The sequence below is a fragment of the Mesoplodon mirus genome (assembly GCF_964341445.2).
Source record: "Mesoplodon mirus genome assembly, chromosome: X".
Taxonomy (NCBI): Eukaryota; Metazoa; Chordata; class Mammalia; order Artiodactyla; family Ziphiidae; genus Mesoplodon; species Mesoplodon mirus.
This window is the reverse complement of record NC_138981.1, coordinates 116,952,394-116,972,814: the sequence shown is the minus strand read 5'-3', so window position 1 is coordinate 116,972,814 and position 20,421 is coordinate 116,952,394. Positions and strand designations below refer to the sequence as shown.

General features: G+C 42.6%; 1 protein-coding gene across 9 annotated transcripts in view; it reads left to right on the top strand.

The window, feature by feature from the left end:
- The first annotated feature begins 8,267 nt into the window (after positions 1–8,267).
- Positions 8,268–20,421, top strand: part of ARHGEF6 (Rac/Cdc42 guanine nucleotide exchange factor 6) — a 111,772-nt gene continuing 99,618 nt past the window's right edge. For 5 of the 9 annotated variants that reach the window (XM_082610090.1, XM_082610089.1, XM_082610087.1 and 2 more), the window contains exons 1-2: positions 8,268–8,459; positions 9,659–9,742. In XM_082610090.1, coding sequence (XP_082466216.1) covers positions 8,295–8,459; positions 9,659–9,742 — 249 coding nt within the window. In that variant the 5' untranslated portion in view covers positions 8,268–8,294. Of the gene's footprint in view, positions 8,460–9,658; positions 9,743–18,554; positions 18,573–18,708; positions 18,729–18,918; positions 18,961–19,221; positions 19,861–20,421 lie in introns of those variants that run through there. The other 4 variants (XM_082610094.1, XM_082610092.1, XM_082610093.1 and 1 more) reach the window with 4 other exon arrangements.

The following is a 20,421-nucleotide window of genomic DNA, read 5'->3' as shown; positions in this document are numbered from 1 at the left end:
TTCAAGACAGAGAAGGGGGCCAAAAGCCAGGGAATGGTGTTCAGGCTCTTATAACAAAATGCCATGAATTGGGTAGTTTAAGAACAACAGAAATTTATTTTTCACAGTTCTGGAGACTGGAAAGTCCAAGATCAAGTTGCCAGCATGGTTGGGTGAAGACCCTCTTCCTGGTTCATAGCTGCCGCCTTCACACTGTCTTCACATGGTGGAAGGGACTAGAAGCCTCCTTTATAATCCTCTCAATATAAACAACTAGAAAACTAGTCAGAATATATGAAGCAACTCTTTCCAGAAATTGAGACAACAGGCAGCACAGGACTTTGATCCCAAGAGAAGGGAAACAAATGACGACGAACCCTATGGTCACTCAGATTTTTGCCTAGAAGCAAATTCAGTTCTATGACATGAGTAGGGGCAACTTGATTGGATGCTGTTTTAAAAAAAAACTCTGAAAGACATTTTTAGGGATAAATGGGAAAGTCTTCTTTTTAAAAGTCTTTATTGAATTTATTACAATATTGCTTCTGTTTTTATGCTTTGGTTTTTGGCCGTGAGGCATGTGGGATCTTAGCTCCCTGACCAGGGATCGAATCTGCACCCCCTGCATTGGAAGGTGATGTCTTAACCACTGGACCACCAAGGGAGTCCTGGGGAAGTCCTAATATGAACTGAAAATTGGATGGCATTAGTGAATTATTGTTAATTTTCTTAATTGTGATAATAAATCTTTGGTTATGTTGAAAATGTCCTTAATTTGAGGAGAGGCATGCTGAAGTATTTAGGGTGAAGTGATAGGATGTCTGCAACTTATTTAATAGTTTATTTAAAAAAAATATATAGCCACTGCACCTATATAGGCAAGTGAAATATGGCAGAATGTTACCAGTGATTAAATCTAGATGGTGGGGACAAAGGAGATCATCATATTCCTTCAGTCTTTCAGTATGTTATAAATTTTGCCTAATAAACAGTGTGTGGGGAGGGAGGAGTTTCATTTTTAGTCCCCCATCCTGACTTCCTGGATGGGATGCAGACATGATGGCTAGAGCCCAAACAGTCATTTTTTTTTTTTTTTTTTGCTCATCACAACTGCCTTTTTATTTTATTTATTTATTTATTATTTATTTTTGGTCACAGCTCGAGGCTTGTGAGATGTTACTTCCCTGACCAGGGACTGACCTGGGCCCTCAGCAGTGAGAGCGCAGAGTCCTAACCACTGGACGGCCAGGAAAGTCCCACAATGGCCTTTTGAAAAATAACAGTTTTGTTGAGACATAATTAAGATAGTGTATAATTTACCTATTTAAAGTGTACAATTCAATTGCTTTTAGTATAATTACAGAGTTGTGCAACCATCACCAAATCAATTTTAGAATATTTTCTTCACTCCCCACCTCACCAAATCCCCCTCATATCCATTGGCAGTCAATCCCTATTTCCCCTCAACTCTCACCCTGGTCCTAGGCAACTGCAGTTCTACTTTCTATCTCTGTAGATTTGCCTATTCTGAACATTTCATATAAGTGAGATCATACAATATATGATATTTTGTGACTGGCTTCTTTAACTTAACATATGTTTTCAACATTCATCCATGTTGTAACATGTGTCAGTACTTCATTCCTTTTTATAGACTGAATAATATTCAATTGGATATTTGAGTTGTTTTTACTTTTTGGCTATTATGAATAATGCTGCTATGTATCTTTGTGTACATGTTCTTATGTGGACATGTTTTCATTTCTCTTGGAGTGAAATTGCTGGCCCATATGATAACTATGATAACATTCTGAGTCGCTGCAAAACTGTTTTCCACAGCACCTTCACCATTTGACATTCCCACCAGCAGTGTATGAGGGCTCCAATTTCTCCACATCCTCATCAACACTTGTTATTGTCTGTCTTTTTTTTTTTTTTTTTTTTTTTTTTGCGGTACGCTGGCCTCTCACCGTTGTGGCCTCTCCCGCTACAGAGCACAGGCTCCAGTCGCGCAGGCTCAGCGGCCATGGCTCACGAGCCCAGCCGCTCTGCGGCATGTGGGATCTTCCCGGACTGGGGCACGAACCCGTGTCCCCTGCATCGGCAGGCGGACTCTCAACCACTGTGCCACCAGGGAAGCCCTCACTGTGGTTTCGATTTGCATTTCCATGGAGGCTAATGATGTTGAGCATCCTTTCTCGTGCTTATTAGCTATTTGTATATTTTCTTCTGTGAAATGTCTATTCAGATAATTTACCCATTTTTAGTTGTCTTTTTGTTACTGAGTTATGAGTTCTTTATATATTCTGGATATAAGTCCCTAGTCAGATATATGGTTTGCAAATATTTTCTCCGATTATGTGAGTTGTCTTTTCACTTTCTTGATGGTGTCCTTTGAAGCACAAAAATTTCTATTGTTGATAAAGACCAATTTATCTATTCTTTTCTTTTGTTGCTTATGGCCTTGGTGTGATATCTAAGAAACCATTGCCTAATCCAAGTTCATGCAAAGAGTCATTTTGAACTATGAGGTGGGAAGCTAAAAATGGTGAAGTAACTAGAGAGTAGAACCCTGGGTCTCTGATGCCTAGGAATCTGCATGCTAGCCTTGGACTGCCAAATTCTGCATTTGTTTTACATGAGGGTGAGCTAAAGTATCTTATTAAAAAAATCAAGAACCTCTGTTTCCTAAAATACACTATAGAATGAAAGACAGGAGTACAAGAAGATATTTTCAAACACAAATAACTGACATTGGTTTAGTATCCATAGGATATGACAAACTTTTTTCTTTGACTGCACCCTGTGGCTTGTGGGATCTTAGGTCCCCTACTGGGGAACAAACACGGACCCCTCACACACACACACCTCCACAGTGAAAGCATGGAGTCCCAACCACTGGGTGGCCAGGGGATTCCTGGTATGACAAATTTTATGAATCAATAACAAAAAGACAACCTAGTAAAAAGTTAGTCTAAAAGCAATAGAAACCTAGTCTAAAAGCAAGAGAAATGAGCAAAGATTTCACAGAAGAGGAAATATGTGTGGCCAATCAACATATGAAAAAATGCTCGGGAATTCCGTGCCGATCCAGTGGTTAGGGCTCTGTGCTTCTGGTCGGGGAACTAAGATCCCACAAGCTGTGTGGAGCTGCCAAAAAAAAAAAAAAAAGAAAAGAAAAAAGAAAAAACGCTCAACCTTATTAGCAATCATACAAAAGTAAATTTCACATCCACGAAAATAAAAAAAAATGTAAAAGTCTATAATATGGAGTGCTAGCTATGATATGGAGCAATGGGAAATCATACCCTGCTTTGTGGGAATGCAAATTTGTATAATCATCTTGGAAAACCATGCTTTGAGGATCCCTATGACGCTAAGGATTAATCGTAGTGGGAGTAACTGAATAAACAAGACAGTAGCTGGAAAGACAATAGCTTGTGGTTAGAAAATGTAGTGTTTGAATTCATGATTCAGGAGGCAGAGAAGTTTATGCAATGACAAAGTACAGGGTGTGACCTTGCAAGTGGTTGGCTAAAGTGGAGGTGTGTTCACCGAAGATGATGATGCATGTTAGTCTGGGTCCAATCAGGACAGAGCAACCACAGGGGAATTTTAAGAGGAAAAGTTTAACATCAAGAATTATTAACGATAATAGGGGATTGGATAATAAGAGATTGGCTAGTAAGAAGTAAAAGGAACTCTAGGAATACCAGATATAATATACAATAGCAGACAATATAAAAACAATATATAATAGTCACTACCCATAGAGTGGTGATAACCCCTCTTTCCGTGTACAGCTGCTATCCAGGCCTTGTTAGAGGAGTCGCCTGTGGTGCTGAGTCAGTGGAACTTGCTGGACATCCACCCTCTGGAACTTGCTGAAAATGTGCCTCTCTAGGATGTTTCCCATTCACAGGGGAGGTGTCTCACCAGAGACACTTTGCTACAGAACCACCCAAGGGTGGTGCCAGGGGAAGCTGCTCCCCACTGTGCATTGAGGAAGCCAGTGCACAGAAGGCAAGCACTAGCAAAGGGGGTGGTCTCGGCAGGAGCCCGTGGGGGGAGCACACAGGACACAGCAATTAAAACCCCTTCTTCCTGCCAGGTCTTTCCACCACCATCTACTGATAAAACTTCATATCACACCAGCTGGCAAGGGAAAATATATGGAAAGGCCCCAGATCCACTTTCACAGCATAGAGAGGGGCTGAGAGGTACTATATCAATTACAGGTACAGGAGGTCAAGAAACTGAGTGGTCCTGATGTTGTACTGTTGTTCTTGTGAATATTGAAATAACCCAGGTGTTGGCAGAAATTTTGGTGGAGTGTAAGGTTATAAACCAACTTGTTCCTCCAAGTGTGACCTTGGTCCACCTGCCTCAGAATCAAGGGGATACTTTAATAATATAGATTCCTTTCTCTCATTGTGTATCTTCTGAACTAGGGTATTAGAGAACTGAGCCCCCAAATCTTTTTAACAAGTGCCCCAGGAGATTTAAAATTTTTAAAAATCAATTATGAATATTCCAAACACAGAAAAGTAAAGAAAGTAATATAATAGGTTCCAGTGTACCCAGAAATCACTTTTAACAAATGTTAACATTTGCCTTATTTCCTGTAGGACTTTTTATTTTTAATATAATATTAGCGATTTTGGCTCAGGTTCCACTGTCATGCCTTTCTCCTCCCTCCCTCGCAAGAGGTGATTATTTTTGTATGTTGTCGTTTGTAAATCATGGTTTTAGGTGGTGGAGAGGCTTAGAGAGTTTTTGAGCAGGGATATTACACTATTAAACAGGAGCTTTGGAAAATCAACCAAACTGTGCTCTGCCAGAGAGTTCATTAGGATGAGAGGATGGCGGTGGGAAAGCCAATGAGGAGGCAGGTTCAGTGGACCAGGGTGTGTGGTACTAAGGATCTGAAGTAGAACCACAGACCTTTGCTCTTTTTAAAAGTATGCTCATAATTTATGTTCCACTTTATTTTGGGTGATAGCTATGTATAATTTTAACCTGAAAAAATCTGCAAAAAATACAGTTTGCAAAATAGAGCACATACTGGTCACCTTTTTTTAAAAAAATTTTGGCTGCGTTGGGTCTTTGTTGCTGCACGTGGGCTTTCTCTAGTTGCGGGGAGCGGAGGCTACTCTTCGTTGTGGTGCATGGGCTTCTCATTGCGGTGGCTTCTCTTGTTATAGAACACGGGCTCTAGGCGCGTGGGCTTCCGTAGTTGTGGTGTGTGGGCTCAGTAGTTGTGGCTCACGTGATGAGTTGCTCCGTGGCATGTGGGATCTTCCCGGACCAGGGATCGAACCCATGTCCCCTGCATTGGCAGGTGGATTGTTAACCACTGGGCCACCAGGGAAATCCCCATACTGGTCACCTTTTAACCAATCTGGGCAATATTACTGGAATACAATACCAAGATTATAAAAATTCAAAATTACAGTCCAGTTCATAAAACTTGGACTTAAAACATCTTTTCAGAAAGTTCAATGTCTGCCTTTTAAGGTTACTATGAAATTGATTTCATATTTGGTATTATGTTGTGTGCTTAGGTAAAACGTGTGATAGATTTCTGTATAGCAGGAGGAGAGCAGGTAATGCTGCTCATCAGAATGGATAGACTCTAATATTCATACAATGGAAGAGAACACTTAGGCTTCTTATTGAATTAAATGAGCCACGGATGCAATTTCATGCAAGTCCAGGATACATTTATTCCACCTTTACTTCTGCCATTCTCTTATTCCAATCTTGACGAGGTAACTTTTGCATAGTATTTTATTTTATTTTGTTTTATTTTATTTTACTTTATTGTGTAAAGCCTGTGCTTTGTGCCACTGTGATCTCCAGTCTTTCAACCCCCCACTCTGTTCCCCCAGTTCATCAACTCCTTTCCATTTCCCTGTGTTCCATGTTTAGTCATTTCACCTGTATGCTTGCTACCGTCCTGGAATGCCTTGCTTTCTTGACATTTGACCATACCAACCCTAACTTCCAATCTTTATACTAGTAGAACTGTTTCTTCTGCCTTGAGGAGGTGGAGTTGCCTTTCTGATTATTATTTACAGTAATTTGCTATAGCCAGTGTCTAAAATGAGGCATATTTTCACCCTGATGACCCCAGTGGACTCAAGGCTATTTTGGACTGGACTGGGTTCCTGAAATTACTCAGGTTTTGTTCTTCACCAAAAAATGTAAGTGATACCTCAATAATACTGCCAGATTTGTTTGTCTATAGAGTACAATTTTGATGAGCAGTCATGAAAACTGGCCAAATGACATATCAAAATATGTTTAAGCAGGTCAGATTTAAGAATTTTATTGATCAACACATGGATTTTGGTTTTATTTCCATTACATGGATTTGGTCATGGGTCAAAAGTCAATTATAACTTCTGATTGACTATACCTATTTTGTTCATAAATATAATTACATCAAACCAAATATTTGGAGGTCAAATCTTTCTTGTAGAACTATTGATAGACACAACAACATGAATGAATCTCAAAGTGATGATGTTAAGTGCAAGAAGCCAGACAAAAGAAAGTTCCATACTGTATGCATCCATTTATATAAGGTTCTAGAAAATGCAAACTAATCTATAGGGATTGAAAGGGGATTGTTCGTTGTCTGGGATTTTGGGGGAAGGGAGGGAAGATGGGGTTGAAAGGGCACAAGAACACTTTTTGGGGATGATGGAAAGATTTATCTGAATTGTGTGTGTGTGTGTGATTGTATCACGGGATGTATACATATGTCAAAATTCATTAAATCATACATCTTAAATATGTGCAATTCATTATGTCAATTATATCTCAGTAAAAGTATAAAAATCATTAGCAAGGAAAACATGTTTTTTTTAAGCCATTAAAACATCTACTGTGTACCAGGCACTCTGCTGGGGACAGTGTTCATTAAGGCAGACAAGACCCCTCCTCTAGGGGAGGGTACATTCTGGTGGAAGAGACAGATCAACAGTGATAATAGTAAAGTCTGGTAAGTGTTACTACAGGGTAAGAAGGGGAAGCCTTGAAAACAGGCAGCAGGATTATCTAAGCTGGAGAGGGTGGTGATGCTGAGTACCATGCATTTGCCCAGATGAGGCTATACTGTTGGCCTTATCATACATTTCCCAATAATATGACTATTTTAACTGGTTATGAAGATGTTTAAGAATAGTTCAGATCTCTTGTTATAGACCAGTTTTTTCCCAGAGCAGTATTTTTAAGGCAGTGTTTCTTGTTAGGGAAACATCAACTTTCCAGACTGTAGTGTAGACAGAGGACAAGTGTTCTTTTGTTCTCAAAAGCTCTGTTTTCAAGTGCTTTTTATCCGTTGATGTGACTGTGTCTGAGCCTTTGCTAAGGGTACTGCAGCTGGATTGTGTAGTGGAACCAGGTCCAGAAAAAGAATCACTCAAGAATGCAAGTAAACAGGATGTCAGATGTTATCCTTAGTCTATTTCCCTCAACATAGCTTTTTGGCTGCAAAGTAAAATGCCATTCTTCTAGCTTGTGCTTATACACAGTGATGGCTGACAGCAGGAACAATCTTCCTCTGCTTGGCATGTTGTCACCGTGCAACTCAACATGTTTTGCAAGGCATGATTGTGACATATCATCTCGGTGAGACAGTATGAGGACATGTGGCCATTTCTTGGAAGAATTTCCCAGCCTACCTTCTTTGAGCCCTGTTGTGCCAGCACAGCTCCCCACGAGGCTCAGATCTGTCTGACCTAAGAGGCAGTTGGCATCTTCCTCTTGACAGAAACCAGATTTTCACTGGGGCTAGACTATATATTGACAGCTTCTTCCCAGACTGGCCCATGAGTATCTCATTTCTAAGGTCCCCTGAAGTGCTGGCTCACCTCTGTTTTCCCAGAGCACTCGCTTCCTTCTCTCTCCTCCCTCCCCAGCATCCTCCTCACTTCCTTCCTTTACAGCTTCTTGCACCCGTTGGTTTTTTTTTTGTGTGTGTGTGTGTGTGTATGTATTTCTTCTTCTTCTTTTTTAATCCCAATGAATTTGTTTTGCAGATTTTGAAAAAGAAACCCAGTGTTATCCAGGACTTTTTTCCCCCCATTCATTCTATTTCCACATCTCTGAGTGTGAGCTCTGTGGTTTTCAAATCCCATAATTGGAGTGGCTTCCACTGTTGCCTAAGAAAAGTTCTTTTAGAGTTTTGCGCTGCAAGCACGAGAAGAGAACTCATAAAAAGGAAGACAACAGCAGATGCAATCGCGGATGTGGCTTAGTCCTTGCAGCTGCCCCAGAGAGCTGTTCGGAGTGTACAGTCCTCAGTAATGAATCCAGAAGAACGCATCGTGACATGGCTTATATCTTTGGGAGTATTAGATTCCCCCAAAAAGACCATCTGTGATCCGGAGGAGTTCTTGAAGTCCTCGCTGAAAAATGGGGTAGTGCTATGCAAACTGATCAACAGACTTAGGCCTGGCTCTATAGAAAAGGTAAGGGAAATTTGCAGTATCTTTGGGGTTGCTTACCACAAGAGAGCAGCAATAATGTCACTCTGGAGATTTTCGATTGCCTGGGTCACGGGACGCTCCTACTTTAATCTCTTTCTAAGACTTCGACTTTCTTTCTGTTTTTGTAGTTGGAAAAAGTCGGAAAATGAAATGTTATCCTTTAGTAATTGGCCACCGAAGATTAGTACAGTGAAAACCTGTTACACCACTGGTGTGAGGGACAAGGAGAAAACCCATGTCACGAGCTTGCTCTGTCATAGAGATGCATGTTATACCTCCCTGTGTACTGAGGACATGTTTTGAACTTGGGGTACATGTGAGTCTGAGGAAAAATGGGATGATTTATAAGAGATACAGATGGTGTTTATTGACGGTATGACTAAATTCAGTGTAGATTTTCTTCACAAAGAAATAAAATACCCATTGAAAGAAAGAAAGGCTATTTAGCAACCAGGAGAAATAATCCAAAATGTTACAACACATTCTGTTAAAACAAGAGACACCAAATATATGTTTCAGATGCAACGTGTGTTCAAAGTGAAACTAACCTTACTCTCTTTTAAAAATCCAAAATTGTGAATGTTGGAAACCCATGGTCATGAGGATGTGATTAAAAAAGTGGGCACTGGGATTTCCCTGGTGGTCCAGAGGTTAAGATTCCACGCTCCCAATGCAGGGGGCCTGGGTTCAATCCCTGGTCAGGGAACTAGATCCCACATGCCGTAACTAAAGATTCCTCATGCCGCAGCTAAGACCTGACACAGCCAAATAAAAAAAAACAAAAAGAAAAGTGGGCACTTTAAGTAAGTTTATAGGTGGAGCCCTACTATTATTTTCTTAAGGTCAGTAGGGAATGTGATGCTGAGTACAGTTCTTTTGCTTATAATTTCTCAACTTTCAGGGTTTCTCTAATTTGCTATTACTACGCTTTGGCAGAAAGCATGAGAAAAAGTTTGTAAGTAGAGACGGCTTGGGACTAAGGGTTTGGTGACATTTGAAACAAGACCGACCGTTTAGATTTTTGCATCACTTCCTTCAGTGGTTAATTTCTCTTCCTGGATTGACAGCAACGTTGGCCCCACCTTAAAAAGCCTACCTTATCTACTTATCAGTGAATGATGCAATGATGTGACCCGCATGTGATGACAGTCTCCAAGTGACATTTGACTCTGTTTCCCTAGTACTGTCTGGAGCCCCAAACTGAAGCTGACTGCACCAACAACATCAGTGACTTCCTGAAAGGATGTGCAGCCCTTCAAGTGGAGGTAAGCCCACCCAGGTTGCCTTCCTCGTGGTCATCGTTTTTCACTCTGCTAATGAAGATGGTGTTGTAGTAAAAGTACTTGGTTTATTTTCACTGTGAAACAGAGGAAGCATTTTATGGAAACCATGGTTAAGATCGGTGGTCCCCAGTCGTGGCTTGCTAGTTTGTCTTTTCCAGAAACCAATTCCAAAACAAAACAAAATAAAAATTAAAAATAAGTACCTTCTGGACTTCCCTGGTGGTCCAGTTGTTGAGACTCTGCGTTTCCCCTGCAGGGAGAAAGAGTTTGATCCTTGGTCAGGGAACCTGCATGCCACCAAAAAAAAAAAAAAAAAAAACAGAAAAGAAAAAGAAAAAAAGAGCAAAATATGGTACCTTTTATCCTACTGTATAGCACAGAGAACTATATTCCATATCCTGTGATAAACCATAATGGAAAAGAATATAAAAAATAATGTATGTATATGTATAACTGAATCACTTTGCTGTACAGCAGAAATTAACACAACATTGTAAAGCAACTATACTTCAATTAAAAACAAAACAAAAAACAAAACAAAAATATGGTACCTTTAAAAAACAGCACCCAAGCCCTGAAAGCAGGCTTCCAGTGCCAGAGCTTGTATGGTGTGAGTCCCTACTTAAGTGGAGCCCAAAGCAGGCCACTGGCTGCTGCAGAGGGTTACTGTAATCCCCCTGAGTTGGGAAGAGTGGAAAGCTTATTGTCATTTTTTTCCCACTAACACTTTAGAACAGAGGCCTTGAAAGAACCTGGCCCTGAGGTAGAAACCGTAAATTAAATTACGTTGCATTCTTTTATGTTATGTGGCTCATTATAGTAAGTATAGGGGGTGTTGCTGAAAAGGAGGTGATACTTTCGCCTGTGTGTCAAATTATTTAATGTCTCTGTGCCTCAGTGTTTCTATCTGTAAAATGGACACAATAATAGCTACCTTATGGGGTTGTGGTAAGGATCAAATGAGATACTGCATAATAATTTAGAGCTAAGACCTCCAACCTCCAAAGATCTATGAAGTAATGTACGTAGAGTGCTCAGCTCAGGATCAAGGACATAAGTGTAGATGTGCATTAGTAGTATTACTTGTGGAGAAGTATTAGTAGTGGTTTGAGCCTGGATTCGGACATTAGACTGCTCAGGTTCAAATCTCAGTTTTCGGGCTTCCCTGGTGGCGCAGTGGTTGAGAGTCCGCCTGCCGATGTAGGGGACACGGGTTCGTGCCCCGGTCCGGGAAGATCCCACATGCCGTGGAGCGGCTAGGCCCGTAAGCCATGGCCGCTGAGCCTGCGCGTCCGGAGCCTGTGCTCCGCAACGGGAGAGGCCACGACAGTGAGAGGCCCGCATACTGCAAAAAAAAAAAAAAAAAAAAAAAAAAAAACAAATCTCAGTTTTCTCCCACTAGTAGGTTTATGACGTTGGGCATCTTACTTTACTATGCCTCTCTGCCTCAGTCTCCCCACCTGTAAAATGGGAAGAATAGCAGCTCCTGTCTCATAGGGTTGGTGTGAGATTTCAATGAATTTGTGTCCCGGAAGAGTGCGTGTTACATGGTAAGTCTTCTTCAAGTGTTAGCGATTAGTAGTAGTAGTACAAGTACCTTTGCCCCAGATAAACTTTGCTTCCTTCAGAATTTTTCCTAAAGCTAGCCATAGCATCAAGCTATGCTTGTCTCTGAATATTTTATTCCAGATTTCCCTATTGCCAAATTTTAGCATTCTGTGTGTGTGTGTGTGCATGGGCACATGAGTGTGTATGGCTTTTGAGGTAGGTGTAACCTACTCTATATGCCTTATGGAATCATGTCTGCTATGAGAAGATCATGGTATTTTCTTTTTTATTTGATAAATAAAAACATGGTGAGGTTGCCAGTGATTTATGCACTCTGAAGCTGCCAGAAGGTATACCGAGCTTCTTTGTGGTTCTAAGAATACTAGATGATACAGAAACACATCCTGGGGGACTTCCCAGTTGGCACAGTGGTTAAGAATCTGCTTGCCAATGCAGGGGACACGGGTTCGAGCCCTGGTCCAGGAAGATCCCACATGCTGTGGAGAAACTAAGCCCGTGCGCCACAACTACTGAGTCTGCACTCTAGAGCCTGCGAGCCACAACTGCTGAGCCCATGAGCCGCAACTACTGAAGCCCGTGTGCCTAGAGCCCATGCTCTGCAACAAGAGAAGCCACTGCAATGAGAAGCCTGTGCACTGCAATGAAGAGTAGCCCCCACTCTCTGCAACTAGAGAAAGCCCGTGCGTAGCAACGAAGACCCAACACAGTCAAAAATAAATAAATAACTAAATTTTTAAAAAAGATAAAAAGGAACACCTCCTGGGTCTGGCATTGTTGGAGAATGAGTCATTTCACATAAGTGGATTTTTCTGATAACTAATGCTTACTCCATTAATTTTTAGCCACTTTGGATACAAATCTTTCTAAAAAAGTATAACATAATTTTCGTTTCTTACATGAAAGGCACCAGGCATACGTTGATTTGTTTTTGATAATTCAGGCTGGCCTGAGCATCAGATGAATATTGTAAGGAGGCAATATCTGGCATCATGGTTAAGCACATACCTTCTCTAGTTTGACAGACTTGGGTCAGAGTCTTGGCTCTGACTGTGTGACTCTGGGAAAAGTTACTTGGCCTCTCTCTGCTCCAGTTTCCTCATCTGTGTAATGGAGACATTAGTAATATCTACTGCATAGGATTGTTTTAAAGATCAAATGAAATAATGCACTTAAGACACACTTCATATGTCACTGCACATAAGACACGCATAATAGCTGCTCACACTGTTATTACTAGGTAGTGTTGTACACAGAATTATGCCTGTAAAACAAAAAAAAGCAAAATTATGTCTGTAAGGGGTGTATAGCAGCCATTCCGGGGCACTCCTAGAACCTTGAGGGAAGCCTAATAAAATCAGCACATAAGGAATGAGACTGAAAGCAAAGCTGGGGTGTACCCAAGCAGCCAAGAACACTGACCATCCAGTCTCAAGCTCCCAAGTAGCTAGGGAGACAGACATCAACATAAATATTTGCAAACTTAAAAAAATTAATTATTTTAAAATTGAATATATTTGACATACAAAATGGTGTAAATTTAAGGTGTATGATGTGTTACTTTGATAGATTTATGTTTTGTAATATGACTGCCGTTGTAGCTCACATCACCTAAGTATAGTACAATATTGTTCTCTGTGTTCACTACAGCGGGCATTAGAGCACTACGGCATATTTGCTACTCGTTGCAAGTTGGTACCCTTAAACAACGTCACTTTTCATACCCTACCCCCACCCCTTGGTAACCACCATTTGACTCTCTGTTTTTTTATGTTTGACTTTTTTAGATTCCACATATAAGTGAGACCATACTGTATTTTTCTTTCTCTGTCTGACTTACCTCACTTAGCATAATGTGCTCCAGGTCCATCCCTGTTGTTGCAAATGGCAGAATATCCTTCTTTCTCATGGCTGAATAACAGTCCATTGTGTGTATATGCCACATCTTTTTTTTTATCCATTCACCCACTGATGGGTATTTAGATTGTTTCCATATCTTGTCACTTTAGATAGAGTATCTCTCAGACAGTGCCTAGTATAGGGCATGCTGAATACTTTTTTGTTGACGCTATAAAACTGTTAATGTATGAAAAGCAAGAAGAGCAGGGCTTGATTATTGCCAAGAACACACTATTATTTATATAAAAAAGAGTGGCAGCTTGAAATGGTCAATTTGGAAATGTAGAAAAATGAAGCTGGAGATGCAGCAGAACACTGACAATTTGAGTGTTGGCTGTGGGGCACAGTGACCACATGAAAGAGCTGTTGCCTTCTGACCCTCTGGGTGGCCAGTTGGCCTCTGCAAGTGACCTCCATCTTTCTGTTCTCATATGGCCGCAGTGTCCTAGGGTCTCTAGGGGATCACACAGCTAGCAACTGGTCAGGGAAGTCTGCTGAAACACCTGGGAGACAAAGGTATCTCTGAAGCACCTCCCAGACTTTGATAGTTTCTCTCTCTCTTTTTTTTCCAATATTTCCCCTTTTTCTTTTTTTAAATTTAATTTAATTTTTAAAAATTATTTTTTATTGAATGAAAAATCCTTTAAATTCTATAGTGCTTTACAATTTTCAAAAGTTTCACACACATGATTTCATATAATCCCATAATAACCCCTTTTTTCCCCCATCCCTATATTGCCCCTCCCACCTTCCCTCTCCCCACAGGTAACCACTAGCTTGTTCTCTATATCTGTGAGTCTGCTTTTTTTTGGTTTTATTCACTAGTTTGTTGTATTTTTTAGATTCCACATATAAGTGATATCATACAGTATTTGCCTTTCTCTGTCTGACTTATTTCACTTAGCATAATGCCAAGTCCATCCATGTTGCTGCAAATGGCAAAATTTTCTTCTTTTTTATGGCTCAGTGGTATTCCATTGTGTGTGCGTGTATGTGTGTGTGTGTGTGTGTGTGTGTGTGTGTGTATAATATATCACATATTCTTTATCCATTTATCTGTTGATGGACACTTAGTTTGCTTCCATACCTTGGCAATTGTAAACAATGCTGCTGTGAACATTGGGGTGCATGTATCTTTTCGAATTCGTGTTTTTGCTTTTTTTGGTTATATACCCAGGAGTGGAATTGCTGGGTCACATGGTAGTTCTATTTTTAGAGAAACCTCCATACTGTTTTCTACATTTCTACAAAACTACAAACCTAATATACAAACCTACAAACCTAACATACACCTAATATACAAACCTAAAAGCCTAGTCTACAAACCTAATATATAATGTTTTCTACATTTTCTACATTTCTACAAAACTCTATTTTTGAGAAACCTCCATACTGTGTTCCACGGTGATTGCACCAATTTATTTATTTATTTATTTAAAATGTATTTATTGGCTGCATTGGGTCTTTGTTGCTGCACACGGGCTTTACTTGTGGTAAGCGGGGGCTACTCTTCATTGCAGTGTGAGGGTTTCTCATTGCGGTGGCTTCTCTTGTTGCGGAGCATGGGCTCTAGGGCACGTGGACTTCAGTAGTTGTGGCACGCAGGCTCAGTAGTTGTGGCACACGGGCTTAGTTGCTCCGCGGCATGTGGGATCTTCCCAGACCAGGGCTCGAACACGTGTCCCCTGCATTGGCAGGTGGATTCTTAACCACTACACCATCAGGGAAGCCCTGCACCAATTTATATTCCCACCAACAGTGTAGGAAGGTTCCCTTTTCTCCACATCCTCCCCAACATTTGTTATCTGTGTTCTTTTTCGTGATAGCCATTCTGACAGGTGTGAGGTGATATCTCATTGTGGTTTTGATTTGCATTTCCCTGATGATTAGTGCGATGTTGAGCATCTTTTCATGTGCCTGTTGGCCATCTGCGTTTCCTCTTTGGAAAAATGTCTATTCAGGTCTTCTGCCTATTTTTTAATTTGGTTGTCTGTTTTTTCGATGTTGAGTTGTATGAGCTGTTTATATATGTTGGATATTAACTCCTTATTGGTCATATCATTCGCAAAGATTTTCTCCCATTCAGTAGGTTGTCTTTTCATTTTGTCAGTGGTTTCCTTTGCTGTACAAAAGCTTTTAAGTTTGATTAGGTCCCATTTGTTTATTTTTGTTTTTATTTCCTTTGCTTTAGGAGATGGATCCAAAAAAATATTGCTGTGATTTATGTCCAAGAGTGTTCTGCCTATGTTTTCCTCTAGGAGTGTTATAGTATCCAACCTTTAATCCATTTTGTGTTAATTTTTGTGTATGGTGTTAGAGAATGTGCTAATTTCATTCTTTTACAAGTAGCTGTCCAGTTTTCCCAGCACCACTTATTGAAGAGACTGTCTTTTCTCCATTGTATATTCTTGCCACCTTTGTCACTGATTAATTGACCATAAGTGTGTGGGTTTATTTCTGAGCTCTCTATTCTGTTACATTGATTGTCTCTTTTTGTGCTAGTACCATACTCTTTTGATTACTGTAGCTTTGTAATATAGTCTGAAGTCAGGGAGCATAATTCCTCCAGCTCTGTTCTTCTTTCTCAAGATTTTTTTGACTATTTGGGGTCTTTTGTGTTTCCACACAAATTTTAAAATTATTTGTTCTAGTTCTGTGAAACATGCCATTGGTATTTTGATGATAGTGTCTTTTGAAACACGAAGTTTTAAAATTTTGATGAAGTCAAATTCATCTTTTTTTCTTTTGTTGCTTGTGTTTTGGGTATCATAGCTAAGAAAACCATTGCCTGGTGCAAGATCATGAAGATTTACTGCTACATTTTCATCTAAGAGTGTTCAAGTTTTGCTCTTACATTTAGTTATTTGATCCATTTTGAGTTAGTTTTTGTGTATGGTGTGAGATAGGTGTCCAAATTCATTCTTTTACATGTGGATATCCAGTTGTCTCAACATCATTTGTTGAAAAGACTATGCTTTCCCCCACTGAATTACTTAATGTAGCTGTGTAGTAAGTTTTCAAATCAGAAAGCATGAGCCCTCCAACGTTGTTCTTCATTTTCAAAATAATTTTGGTTATTCTGGATCCCTTGTGTGCCCATATAGATTTTAGGATAAGTCTGTCCATTTCTGCAAAAAAGCCAGCTGGAATTTTAATAAGGATTGTGTTCAGCCTGTATATCACTTTGGGGAATATTGCCATCTGAACATTATTAAGTCTTCTGATCCATAAACACAGGATGTCTTTCCATTGATTTAGGTCTTTAAAATTTCATTCAACAATGTTTTGTGATTTTCAGTGTACACGCCTTATACCTCCTTGGTCCAATTTATTCCAAAGTCTTTTATTCCTTTTGATACTACTACAAATAGAATTTTTTTTCTTAATTTCATATTTGGGTTGTTCATTGCAAGTGCATGGAAATACAGTTGATTTTTGTATATTGACCTTGTGTCCTTCAACTTTGACTTGTTCATTAGTTCTAATAGTTTATTGGATTCCGTGTGACTTTCTTGTACAAGATCATGTCATCTGTGCATGGAGATACTTTTGCTTCTTCCTTTCCAATCTGGATGCCTTTTATTTCATTTTCTTGACTAATATGCCTGGCTGAAACCTTCTATACAGTGTTGAATGGAAGTGATGAGAGTGGGCACCCTAGTCTTGTTTTTGATCTTAGGGGGAAGCTTTCAATCTTTCACCATTAAGCATCATGATAATTGTGGGTTTTCAATGCTCTTTATCAGGTTGAAGGTGTTCCCTTCTATTCCTAGGTTTTGAGTGTTTTTATCACGAAAGGGAGCCAGATTTTTTCAAATGCTTTTTCTGCATCTGTTAAGATGACCACTGATTTTGTCCTTTATTATACTGATATGTTGTGTTACACTGATTAATTTTCATCTGTTAAATCAATCTTGCATTCCTGGGATAAATACCAATGGATCATGTTGTATATGCACATAGAGATTTGTGCACATCTGTCATTATTCTTGACACATCTTTCTTCATAGAAATGGAATTACTGTGTGAAAATTTGATACTCTCAAATTCCTCTACAAAAATGCTGAAGTTATACTCTTACCAATAGTGTAGAAAGTGCCTTCTTCTTCATGTCCCTGGTGGCCCTGGATATTATTTATCTTCAATGTTTGCTAAAACGTTGGGTGAAAATGGTATTTCATTTATTGCTATAATTTGACTTTCATGATTCCTAGTGAGTTTGGATATCTCTCATGCCTTTATAGTTCATTTGCATTTCCTTTTCTGCAAACCAAATACATCTTTCTTATTTATTTACAGAATGGAGAGGGCAGGGAGGACACTCAGGCCTCAAGAGGAAATCTTCCAGAACATATGGAAGAATCCTCATGTCTAGGTAGAGTGTCGCTAATGTGACCAGGAAGCCCCTTGACAACACTGTCCTAGCAATGCTAGTTTTGTCTTTGTTCCGCGTTTGAACTTGGCGGGAATCAGGGACAGATACAGTTCTTGCGATCATTTGAGAGTGGCCAGGGTGCTACCTCTCTGACTGCATGGTCCTGGCTATAGCCCCAGGAAGGACTGGTCTGTCTCAGCTCTAGTCCTCTGGTTTTCCTTTCAGCCAGCCTTTCTCCCTGCCTCATCTCCAACAGGTACTTCTGCTTTGTCACCTGCCACCCTTATGACCCATACATTGCCAGGGATACCCTACCCTCTCCTATTCTGCTCCTGGGCCAACCCTACTTTGTAAAAAAGATGTTTTGTTCATGAAGGATATCATTGAATGTATATGAGGCTCAGTTAGTGCTTCTGTCTCTCTTTCTCCCTCCTTCTCTCTCTCTCTCTCTCATCAGCTGGTATCAGTATGGCTTTTTCTTTGCCCCCACCTGCTCACTGCCTCCTGTCTCCGTGAGTCATCCCATCTGCCTTGTCACTGGAACAGCAGGGGCGCCCTCCCCAAAGTGGGGCCTGTGGGATGGACGATCTGCCATTTCCAAGGGGCTGCTCTCATCATGAGTCAAGGCAAAATCTCCCGTAAGAGAGCTCCGGCTCTAGGAGAGCAAAGCCTCCCTGGAGCCAAGTGCCTGGAGTGAGGCAGAAGGCCAGGCAACTAAGCAGTAGCTGCAGTGGGTAGCAGCAGACCTTCCTTCAGGCCCTGAACCTGCCACCTTCTTTCGGAGAAGTCACAGTCCTCTTCCCTCGGCCTCGGTTGACTCATCTGTAAAATGAAGAGACTGGAGTAGTGATTGGTAATGTCTCACTGTTGGACACTGTTTTTAACTGGCCCATTTCCATCAGTTTCCGCTGGGGAAAGCTTTGTATATTTAGCCGCTCAATTTGAGCTAGTGGGAAGACTAAAGAGGATTTTGTAAGTTGTTGGTCTTTTTTTTTTCTTTCTTTCTGTTGAGCCAATCTGACACTCCTACTGGAATTGCCCTGAGTTACATCAAATGACACCCATGACTCTGGCCATCCTAATCTACCGACTGCATTGTATTTCTGTAAAAATTGGACTTCAAGTAAGGTCGGAAATATTTCCCATCTATCACGAACCTTTTCATTCTCCATCAAAGAGAGGATCTGATGTGGGGCCTGTTATCCGAGAGTCCGGGAGGGGCAGCCAGGACAGCTGGGGGAAAGGAGGGATGTGGAGGGCCGCTGGAGAGCGCTTCCTTGCTGGGGTGTCTCAGCGGCTTACCAAAGAGCTTGGGGGGTCCGAGCTGCGTCGGGGGCTGGAGGAGGAAGCGGGCCACCAGGTAGGGCTGCTCTGTGAGGCCGGGATTCCCACCCGAGGCTCTGGCAGAGGCCCGCTGCAGGCCAGGCGGCGGCAGCCCGGGGCTCGGGGCCGAACCGGGCGGCAGCAGCATGCGCAGTGTGGCCGCCGCCGCTGCTCCGCGGTTTCTGCTGCTGCCACGGCTATACCCGGGCGGCGGCGGCGGCGGCTGCTGCTGCTGCTGCTCTACCCTGCGCCGCTGTCACTTCCAGTTCCTACTTCGGAGATCCAGGTCCGGGTCACTGCTTCCACGCCGCTGGCCCGGTCCCTCCAGGCCGCTCTCCCTCCCGGGCTCTGGGCGCCGGGCTGGAGGGGGCCAGCGAGGTACTGAGAGCAGGGTCCGGAGCGGCCGCGAAGGCGGCTTCCCAGGGCAGCCGCTGCCCGCCCGCCGCTGCCCCTCGCGCCCTCGACCGGCTCGCTGCCAGCGCACCCAGCGGGGCGCGTCTCCCGCACCCAGCTTTCCGCCCTCCCAGCGTCCCCGCCGCTCTGGAAACAAGAACTTGAGGGCAAGAATCTGGCTTTCCTTTATATTAAAAAGGGGGGGGCATTAAAAAAAATTCCCCGGACTAGAGTGGTTGCGGGCGCTGCACGGAGTTTGGAGACGGGCGCCCCCTCCTCGCCCGAGTCCAGGAGCAAAGTTGCAGCCGCCCCTCCCCGCCCCGGAGAGCCGAGCCCAGCTCTCCAGTTTCGCCCTGGTGGCGGCCGCGCTCGGGGCAGGGTCCCAGCTCCGGCCGGGTGGAACGGTTCCCGCAGCCTTGGCACGGGCTCGGCCGCCCGCTCGCCGGCCCCGTGACTCGGGAGGGCGAGCGGCTTCCCGGAGGCGGCGGCGGCGCGGCTGGACCGAGCGAGCAACCGGAGGACCAGCGGGCAGCGGCCGAGCCAGGTGACCTGCCCCGGGGCGAGGGGGTCAGGGGAAGGGAAGCGCGCGAGGGCCTGGGGTGGGGGCGAAGGACCCCGGTTGGAGAGGAGCCGCCTTTCCTCCCCGGGCCGTGGCCGCGGGGTCCGTCCTCCGCCAGGGCCTCGCGGGGCTCTGAGCTCCGGGGTGCGGGGAGCGGGGGCGGGGGCCGCGGGCGGAGAGCTGGGAAGCGCCAAACTTAGGGGCGAGTTGTCCGGCTCTGGCCGTGAGCTTTGCATCAGACCGGATTCCTTCTTTCCCCGGAACCAGGGCGGGAGTCAACAGTACTATTTTTTTGATACTAACTTGACCCCCCCCAACCCCCGGCATCTGTACATTTGGGGATATTTTCGGTGCTGAGTACACAGGTCTGTCGCAGGAATGGTCTGTGGATGGGGAAAGTCCTGTATCTCCAAGGTGTTCAACGTGCCTGTGGTTAATTTTGAGTTTTCATTTTCCAGTCATTTAGGAACCCAACAGGTATGTGAGCGATTTAGTTTCTTAGCTCTAGAGTGGAGAGCCCTTAAGTTTATCTCTGTCTCTTCGAGA